Source organism: Theropithecus gelada, chromosome 11, assembly GCF_003255815.1.
Source record: "Theropithecus gelada isolate Dixy chromosome 11, Tgel_1.0, whole genome shotgun sequence".
Lineage (NCBI taxonomy): Eukaryota > Metazoa > Chordata > Mammalia > Primates > Cercopithecidae > Theropithecus > Theropithecus gelada.
Window position 1 is genome coordinate 96,858,080 of NC_037679.1, and position 10,324 is coordinate 96,868,403.

At 45.7% G+C, this 10,324-nt stretch overlaps 1 protein-coding gene across 1 annotated transcript; it reads right to left on the bottom strand.

Annotated features, from left to right (window-relative positions):
• Positions 1-377: 377 nt before the first annotated feature.
• On the bottom strand, positions 378-9,869 carry NANOGNB (NANOG neighbor homeobox). The gene is made up of 4 exons (XM_025402881.1): positions 9,847-9,869; positions 9,115-9,211; positions 585-920; positions 378-461 (listed from the first exon to the last, which is right to left on the bottom strand). Exons 1-4 carry the CDS (start codon positions 9,867-9,869, stop codon positions 378-380), a joined length of 540 nt encoding a protein of 179 aa, XP_025258666.1.
• Between the last annotated feature and the right edge of the window lie 455 nt (positions 9,870-10,324).

The following is a 10,324-nucleotide window of genomic DNA, read 5'->3' on the forward strand; positions in this document are numbered from 1 at the left end:
CCAGCACTTAGGGAGGCCGAGGCAGGTGCATCACCTGAGGTCGGGAGTTCAAGACCAGCCTGACCAACATGGTGAAACCCTATCTCTACTAAAAATACAAAATTAGCTGGGCGTGGTGGCGCGTGCCTGTAATCCCAGCTACTTGCGAGGCTGAGGCAGGAGAATGACTTGAACCTGGGAGGCGGAGGGTGTGGTGAGCCGAGATGGCGCCATTGCACTCCAGCCTGCATAACAGGAGCGAAACTCCATCTCTAAAAAAAGAAAAGAAGAAAAGAAAAAAAAGTTTATGGGCATACCCAATAATGATGGAAACACAAACCATCTCCGGAAGTCAATATATTCCTTCTACTTCCTTTTATTTTACAAGAAACACTTTCTTACCTCGTATGTTTTTTCTTATGCTTTCTCTTGGACATTTCTTTATTATATTTCTTTCTCTTTTTACAAAACCATTGACTTATCTGCAAAAAATGAGGTGTGGGAGGTGATTAATACAGTAATAAAAATATTGATCTATGTGAGTAATAGCACCATACAAGTGACTCTGTCTATCAATGAAGAAGTGTCTATTAACGTCGTCATACCTGTTTATGTGTCATGTCAAATTCAAACGAGAGTGAGAGACTCTCTTGTATTGTGGGGCACCTGTTTAACTTAAACTTTGCCCAGAGAGTGTCCATGAGGGATTTGCTGACTAATCTTTTCTCGGGATACTGTTTGTGTTTCTCATTTTCCCTTTTCCTTTTATTTTCCGGTTCATCTTCCAGCTCCTTCTCATTTTCTTCTTCTTTTTCTCGCTCTCTCTTTCTGCCTGCTTCTCTTCCTCCTTCTCTCCATTTCTGCTTTCCGTTTTGTTCATCTTCACTGTAATTTCCAGTTGATTGTTCTGGATTTTGATCATAAGACATAGCTGGTCGTTTCTGTATAAAAAAACCTGTGGAATAAAATAAAGCTGCAGCCAAATTTGACTTTCAGAGCATAGTCAACAATCTTCCATGTGAGACTATGTTTGATTTTCCTAAGTTAGCAGTGTTGTACATTGGTGAAAAACACAGAGCAAAGAAAAAGTGAATTTGAGGCCAGGTGCGGTGGCTCATGCCTGTAATCCCAGCACTTTGGGAGGCTGAGGCGGGCGGATCACGATATCGGGAGATTGAGACCATCTTGGCCAAAATGGTGAAAACCCATCTCTACTAAAAATACAAAAATTAGCTGGGCACGGTGGCATGCGCCTGTAGTCCCAGCTACTCGGGGGGCTGAGGCAGCAGAATCGCTTTAACCCGGGAGGCGGTGGCTCATGCCTGTAATCCCAGCACTTTGGGAGGCTGAGGCAGGTGGATCACCTGAGGTCAGGAATTCAAGACCAGCCTGGCCAACATGGTGAAACCCCATCTCTACTAAAAATACAAAAAATTAGCCAGGTGAGGCCGGGCGTGGTGGCTCAAGTCTGTAATCCCAGCACTTTGGGAGGCTGAGGCGGGTGGATCACAAGGTCAGGAGATCAAGACCAGCCTGGTCAATATGGTGAAACCCTGTCTCTACTAAAAATATAAAAATTAGCTGGGCGTGATGGCGTGTACCTGTAGTCCCAGTTACTTGGGAGGCTGAGGCAAGAGAATTGTTTGAACCAAGGAGGCAGAGGTTGCAGTGAGCTGAGATTGTGCCACTGCACTCCAGCCTGGTGACAGAGCAAGACCCCATCTCAAAACAAAAAAAAAAAAAAAAAAAAATTAGCCAGGCATGGTGGAAGGCACCTGTAATCCCAGCTACTTGAGAGGCTGAGGCAGGAGAATTGCTTGAACCCGGTGGGTGGAAGTTGCAGTGAGCCGAGATTGTGCCATTGCTCTCCAGACTGGGCAACAGAGCCAGACTGTCTCAAAAAAAAAAAAAAAAAAAAAGAAGAAGAAGAAATTCATTGTAGGGAATTGGCTTATGCAATCTTGGAACTGTCTTGGCAAGTCGGAAAAGATGGCTGGAACCCTTCAGTGTGAGATGAAGCTGCTCTCCCTAGGCAGAATTCCTCTTAAAGCCTTAACTGATTGCATTAGGCTTTCTCAAATTATAATCCCTTTTACTCAAAGACAATTAATACGGATTTTAATCACATCTAAAAATGCCAGTAGCAAGGCCTGGCGTGGTGATGGCTCATGCCTGTAATCCCAGCCCCGCCACTGCACTCCAGCCTGGGTAACACAGCAAGACTCTGTCTCAAAAGAAAATAAATAAATAAATATGCCAGTAGCACCTAGTGTTTGATTGAATAACTGGGGTCTATAGCCTACCCAAGTTGCCACATTAAAGACCACTGATACTCAAACCAGACAGATATCCCCCGAAAAAAACTATAGATTAATGTCCCTTATGAATATGGAGGCAAAAACTTCAACGAAATGCCTGCAATCCAAAATCCAGCAACATAGTAAAAGGATTATGCACCATAACCAAGTAGGATTTATTCTAGAAATGTGTGATTAGTTCAAAATAGGAAAATCAATGTAATACATCATATGAATAGAATAAAGGAAAAAAAATGCAATCATCTCAATAGAGGCAGAAAAGACTGTTTCTCTAAAATTTAAACAGGTACCATATGACACAGCAATTGCACCCTTTAAACAAAATGTATTATATCCATACAGTACACTGTCAGCCACAAAAAAGAAATAAAATACTGATTCATGCTCAACATAAATGAATATCAAAAACAAGCTAAGTGGGGCCCGGGTGTGGGGACTCATGCCTGTAATCCCAGCACTTTGGGAGGCCGAGGCGGGTGGATTGCTTGAGCCCAGGAGTTCGAAACCAGCCTGGGCAACATAGTGAGATCTCTTCCCCTCAAAAAATAAAAAAATGAGGTGAGAGGATCACTTGAGCCCAGGAGGTTGAGGCTGCAGTGAGTCCTGATCACGACACTGCACTCCCACCTGGGTGACAGAGCAAGACCCTGCCACACCGGAAAAAAAAAAAAAAGAAAAAGGAAAACAAATTAAATGAAAGAAGTCAAAATGCAGGCCGGGCGCGGTGGCTCAAGCCTGTAATCCCAGCACTTTGGGAGGCCGAGACGGGCGGATCACGAGGTCAGGAGATCGAGACCATCCTGGCTAACACGGTGAAACCCCGTCTCTACTAAAAAATACAAAAAACTAGCCGGGCGAGGTGGCGGGTGCCTGTAGTCCCAGCTACTCGGGAGGCTGAGGCAGGAGAATGGCGTGAACCCGGGAGGCGGAGCTTGCTGTGAGCTGAAGTCCGGCCACTGCACTCCAGCCTGGGTGACAGAGCGAGACTCCGTCTCAAAAAAAAAAAAAAAAAAAAAAAAAAAAAAAAAAGTCAAAATGCAAAAAGTCATATATTGTATGATTCTGCTTATATAAAATGTCCAGCCTAGGCAAATCTATAGAGACAGAAAGTAAATTAGTGATTATCAGAGATTAGGGTGGGATAAAATTCGGAGTGTCTGCTAATTGTTATAAATTTTCTTTTAAAAAAATAATTTGGCCGGGCGCGGTGGCTCAAGCCTGTAATCCCAGCACTTTGGGAGGCCGAGACGGGCGGATCACGAGGTCAGGAGATCGAGACCATCCTGGCTGACACGGTGAAACCCCGTCTCTACTAAAAAATACAAAAAAAAACTAGCCGGGCGAGGTGGTGGGCGCCTGTAGTCCCAGCTACTCGGGAGGCTGAGGCAGGAGAATGGCATGAACCCGGGAGGCGGAGCTTGCAGTGAGCTGAGATCCGGCCACTGCACTCCAGCCTGGGCGGCAGAGCGAGACTCCGTCTCAAAAAAAAAAAAAAAAAAAAAAAAAAAAAAAAATTTATGTATTTTTAAGAGACGGCGGTGGGTGAGGTGGTGTGGCAGTAAACTGTGCTGTTGTTGGTCTCGAAATCGTCAGCTTGAGTGATCTGTCCGCCTTGGCATTCCAAAGTGCTGGGATTACAGGCGTGAGCCACCGCACCAGGCCACAAGTTTTCTTTTGTTAGGGGAAAAAAAAATTTCCTCTTGTAACCCACACCCTTCTATTGCTACCACTCCTCTTCTCAATTTCTTTTACAGAATGTGATCAAGTGTAAGAAAATTTTAGAGTTCTCTGTCTGTGTTCTTTGCCTGTTGGTGATTTTTCTCCCCTCATTCTCTCTTGAATATTCTCCAATCAGGCTTTCACATCCACTTCCACACATTCCTCTTCAGAGTCAGACATTAATGACCTTGACATTGCAAAAAATTAAAATGGCCACCAGGCACAGTGGTTCCTGCCTGTAATCCCAGCATTTTGGTAGGCCAAGGCAGGTGAATCACCTGAGGCCAGGAGTTTGAGACCAGCTTGGCCAACATGGCGAAATCCTGTCTCTACTAAAAATACAAAAATTAACTAGGCTTGGTGGCGCACGCCTGTAGTCCCAGCTACGTGAGAGGTTGAGGCAGGAGAATGGAGAGGTTGAGGCAGGAGAATCGCTTGAACCCGGGAGGTGAAAGTTGCAGTGAGCCGAGATCGCCCCACTGTGCTCCAGCCTGGGCAACAGAGCAAGACTCAGTCTCAAAACAAACAAACAAACAACAACAAAACAAAGGCCAGGCATGGAGGGTCACTCCTGTAATCGCAGCACTTTGGGAGGCCGAAGTGGGAGGACCACTTGAGGTCAGGAGTTCAGGACCAGCCTGGCCAACATGGTAAAACCCCGTCTCTACTAAAAATACAAAAATACAAAAAATTAGTCGGACGTGCTCTTTTGAACCCCAGGAGGGGGAGGTCACAGTTAGTCGAGATTGTGCTACTGCACTCCAGCCTGGGCAACAGAACAAGACTGTGACTCAAGAAAACAAAACAAAACAAAACAAAACAAACAAACAAACAAAAAAAAACAAAAAAAGAGAGAAAAGAAATCAAATGGCCAATTTCCAATCCCCATTTTCTTCTAAGGGTATCATGGTGGTGGGATAGTGGGTTTGTTTTGTTTTGTTTTGTTTGTTTGTTTTGTTTTGTTTCTTTGAGACAGAGTCTCACTCTGAAGTCCAGACTGGAGTGCAGTGGCTCAATCTCAGCTCACCACAACCTCCGCCTTCTGGGCTCAAAGGATTCTCTTGCCTCAGCTTCCTGAATAGCTGGGACTACAGGCGTGCCTCACCAAGCCCGGCTAATTGTTATATTTTTGGTGGAGACGGGGTTTCATCATCTTGGCCAGGATGGTCAACTCCTGAGCTCAAGCAATCTGCCCCCCTTGGCCTCCCAAAGTGCTGAGATTTCAGGTGTAAGCCACTGTGCCCGGCCTGTCCCCATCTTACTTACTTGAAGGATCAGGGGCTTCTGAAGTATCAGGATCTCTCTCCACAGGGAAAAAGTTTCTTCTCCCACTTCCTGAACACCATCCTTTCCTGGGGCTTCCTCAAAGTCAGCGGCTGCTCTTTCAAAGTTTTCTTTGTTGCTCCTCTTTCCGCTACTGCTTTCTGACCCTATGCTTTTTCAAGCACATTCAAGGTTAAATCCCTTCACCTCTTATCTCCTTTACATGTAGCTCTAATCCAGGTCATCTAATCTCACAGTTTTTAATACTGCCCAAAAGGGAGATTACTTTCAAATGTTTATTTCCAGGCTTGTATGTCAAACTCCTGATTCAGTATTTCTGCTTGGATGTCTCATAAGTTATGTGAATTGAACTTAAAATTCCCAAACTCAGTTTATGGCTCCCTTCAAACGCTGACCCCACTCTCAGGCCTCTCGGTCTTAGTAAAGCCAACTCCATCTGCCCAGTGGTTTGAGTCAAAAACCTTGGTGCTGTCTTTGACTTCTTCCCTTTCTCATAGCTCAACTGAATCTGTCAGAAAATCTTGCTTTTCTTCCTTTAAAATATATCCAGACAACTGCCACTTCTTACCGTCATCATCTCTCAACTGATATGTTTATCTCATAACTCAATCTGCTTCTGTTTTCGTCCATCCCACCCCAAAATTTATTTCCAACATAGCAGAAAGAGTGATCCTTGAAAAATGTAAATCAGGTGTGGTGGCTCACACCTGTAATCCCCAAATTTTGGGAGGCCGAGGCGGGTGGATCATGTAAGGTCAGAAGTTTGAGACCACCCTGGCCAACATGGTGAAACCTCGTCTTTACTATAAATACAAAAATTAGCTGGGCGTGGTGGCGAACGCTTATAATCCCAGCTACCTGGGAGGCTAAGGTAGGATAATCCCTTGAAACCGGGCGGTGGAGGCTGCAGTGAACCGAGATCATGCCACTGTACTCCAGCCTGGGTGATAGAATGACACTGCATCTCAAAAAAAAAAAAGAAAAAAGCCAGATGTGGTGGCTCATGCCTATAATCCCAGTACTTTGGGAGGCTGACGCAGGCTGATCACCTGAGGTCAGGAGTTTGAGAACAGCCTGGCCAACATGGTGAAACTCTGTCTCCACCATAAATACAAAAATTAGCTGGACGTGGTGACGCATGCTTGTAATCCCAGCTACTCAGGAGGCTGAGGCAGGAGAATCGCTTGAACTTGGGAGGCGGAGGTTGCGGTGAGCTGAGATCACGTCACTGCACTCCACCCTGGGTGACAAGAGCAAAACTCCGTCTTGAAAAAAAAAAGAAAAGGTGCCTGGAGCGGTGACTCATGCCTGTAATCTGAAATCTGACCACTTTGAGGGTCTGAGGCGGGCAGATCACCTGAGGTCAGAAGTTCGAGACCAGCCTGACCAACATGGTGAAACCCCATCTATACTAAAAATACAGAAATTAGCTGGGCGTGGTGGTGTGAGCCTGTAGTCCCAGCTCCTTGGGAGGCTGAGGCATGAGAATCACTTCAACCCGGTGGCAGAGGTTGCAGTGAGCTGTGAGCTGACATTATGTCACTGCACACCAGCTTGGGCAATAGTGAGACTCTGTCTCCAAAGAAAAAAGAAAAATATGTAGGCTGGGTCCGGTGGCTCATGCCTGTAATCCCAGCACTTTGGGAGGCCGAGGTGGGCAGATCACGAGGTCAGGAGATTGAGACCATTCAGGCCAACATGGTGAAACCCCGTTTGTACTAAAAATACAAAAATTAGCTGAGCATGGTGGCATGCGCCTGTGGTCCCAGCTACTAGGGAGGCTGAGGCAAGAGAATCGTTTAAACCCCCAGGCAGAAGTTGCAGTGAGTTGAGATCACGCCACCGCCACTGCACTGCAGCCTGGCGACAGAGAGAGACTCTATGTAAAAAAAAAAAAAAAAAAAGGAAAAAGCGCAAATCAGATCATCAGATCATAGCATTCTCTGGCTGGAAATCTGAATGGCTTCCTCCCTCAACGTAAAAGCTGAGGACCTCATAAGGGTTTAAAATGTCCTGTAGGATTTGGTCCCCTGCCACCATTTTTTTTTTTTTTTTTTTTGAGATGGGGTTTCACTCATGTTGCCCAGGCTGGAGTGCAAAGGCGCCATCCCAGCCCACCATAGCCTCCACTTCCCGGGTTCAAGCAATTCTCCTGCCTCATCCTCCAGAGTAGCTGGGATTACAGGCATGGGCCACCACACCTGTCTAATTTTGTATTTTTACTAGAGATGGAGGCGGGGGGGTCTCTCCATGTTGGCCAGGCTGGTCTCGAACTCCCGACCTCAGATGATTGCCTGCCTCAGCCTCCCAAAATGTTGGGATTACAGGTGTGAGCCACTGTGCCCGGCACCCTTGCCACCTTTCTGACTTCTACCAGTGCTTCCCTTCATTCAACAGTGCCGCATCCCCTAGCTTTTCAGTAAACAAGCCAAGCCTGGTCCCAGCTTAAGCCTTTGCATTTGCTATTTGCTCTGCCAAAAAAACTCTTCCTCCAAATAAAATAATTTTATCCCTTCCCTTCTTCAGGTTACTCTTGAAAGCTACTCATCCTCAAGGCCTTCGTAGAATTCTGCATTCAGAAAGCAAGCACCCTTTCTCCCACACTCCTTGTTCCCATTCTCTGATTAGTTTTTTTCTATATTACTCACACCATCTTCCATACCATATGTTACTTGTTTTTTCTTCTGTTTGCCTCTCTACAAAGATGAGCAGATGAACTTGTTGGCTGGGCACGGTAGCTCATGCCTGTAATTCTAGCACTTTGGGAGGTCAAGGTGGGTGGATCACAAGGTCTGGAGTTCGAGATCATCCTGGCAAACATGGTGAAACCCCGTCTCTACTAAAAAATACAAAAAATGAGCCGGGTGTAGTGGCATGCACTGGTAGTCTCAGCTACTTGGGAGGCTGAGGCAGGAGAATTGCTTGAACCCTGGAGGCGGAGGTTGCAGTGAGCAGAGATTGCGTCACTGAACTCCAGCCTGGTGACAGAGCAAGACTCCATCTCAAAAAAAAAAAAAAAAAAAAAGAAGAAGAAGAAAGATGAGCTTGTTGAATGCAGAGCTTTTAGTTTTATTTGGTTCTCCATGCTCAGTAACAAGAACACATAGTAGGTGCTCAACATTTGTTGAATGAGCAAGTAGAATACTGAAAAGATATTGCGAGGAGATGACAACAGCAATTATTTCTGGGAAGGGAACATAATAGGAGTAAAGGACAACCCTTTTTTTTTTTTAAGACAGAGTTTTGCTCTTGTTGCGCAAGCTGAAGTGCAATGTCGCGATCTCGGCTCCCTGCAACCTCCGCCTCCCAGGTTCAAGGGATTCTCCTGCCTCAGCCTCTCAAGTAGCTGGGATTACAGGCCTGTGCCACAATGCCCTGGCTAATTTTTTGTATTTTTAGTAGAAATGGGGTTTCATCGTGTTAGCCAGGCTGGTCTCGAACTCCTGACCTCAGGTGATCTGCCTGCCTTAACCTCCCAAAATGCTGGGATTACAGGCATGAGCCACCTCGCCCGGTAAGGACAACTTTACTTTTACATTTTACATTTCAATGTTGTTATTCAGTATATATGTGAGCCATGGCCAGAGATGAGGCTTGAGTCAGTATTTGTTTTTTTTTTTTTTTTTTTTTTTGAGACGGAGTCTCGCTCTGTCACCCAGGCTGGAGTGCAGTGGCCGGATCTCAGCTCACTGCAAGCTCCGCCTCCCGGGTTCACGCCATTCTCCTGCCTCAGCCTCCCGAGTAGCTGGGACTACAGGCGCCTGCCACCTCGCCCGGCTAAGTTTTTGTATTTTTAGTAGAGACGGGGTTTCACTGTGTTAGCCAGGATGGTCTCGATCTCCTGACCTCGTGATCCGCCCGTCTCGGCCTCCCAAAGTGCTGGGATTACAGGCTTGAGCCACCGCGCCCGGCTTGAGTCAGTATTTAATGAGACATTTATGGCTTCTGAATTTAAGGCCAAGGGTAAAATAGGAGCTACCAGGGAGTTGTGTTAATCTGTGTTGTGATCAGGTAAACCTTAAATTGGAGACTTAACTAAAGCTGTTCGATACTGGAGACCATACAGGAGGCTGAAGGATTTTCCAAATCAGGCTAAAGATTTTGTACTAAATACTTAAGACCCCGGGCACGGTGGCTCACACCTGTAATCCCAGCACTTTGGGAGGCTGAGGCAGGTGGATCATGTAAGGTCAGGAGTTTGAGACCAGCCTGGCCAACATGGTGAAATTCGTCTCTATTAAAAATACAAAAATTAGCCAGGTGTGGTGGCACGCACCTATAATTCCAGCTACTAGGGAGGCTGAGGCAGGAGAATCACTTGAACTCATTAGGCGGAGATTGTGGTGAGCTGAGATTGCACCATTGCACTCCAGCCTGGGCGACAAGAGCAAAAACTCCGTTTCAAAACAAACAAAAAATTTAAGACCATTGAACACCATTGAAGGATTGTAAGTGATGAAACAAACTTTAGAGTGGAGAATGCATTGCATTGAAGAGATTTAAAGACCAATTAGTTCTTGGTAGGGAGGTTACAGAGATGACTGACCAGATAAGGTAGATGTCATCCATCTCTTGGATGTGGCCCACAAATAGGAGCACCCAGTGGTAATCCACAAAAGGAAATCCACAAAAAGACCATATTTCCTGACATCTATTTTTGGAGCCATGAAAAAAAAAATTTCAAATAGCCATATGAAAAATGTTCAATTTACGTGTCGCAGAGTGTCTGAAATAGTGAGATATACTGATAAGAAAATGCTTTCCAGGCCGGGCGCGGTGGCTCAAGCCTGTAATCCCAGCACTTTGGGAGGCCGAGACGGGCGGATCACGACGTCAGGAGATCGAGACCATCCTGGCTGACACGGTGAAACCCCGTCTCTACTAAAAAATACAAAAAAAAAAAAAAAAAAAAGAAAATGCTTTCCAAAATACAGTGGAGAGACAGGAAAAAAAAAATGTAGGACTGGGCATGGTGGTTTATGCCTGTAATCCTAGCACTTTGAGAGGTCAAGGTGGGCAGATCA

Coding starts and splice junctions, on each gene's coding strand:
- NANOGNB (XM_025402881.1), bottom strand. CDS start 9,869: ATGGATGACATCTACCTTATCTG. Junction 921..9,114: donor AGACCATCCTGGCTAACACA/GTGAAACCCCGT, acceptor TTTTTTATACAG/AAACGACCAGCTATGTCTTA. Junction 462..584: donor TTGACATGACACATAAACAG/GTATGACGACGT, acceptor CATTTTTTGCAG/ATAAGTCAATGGTTTTGTAA.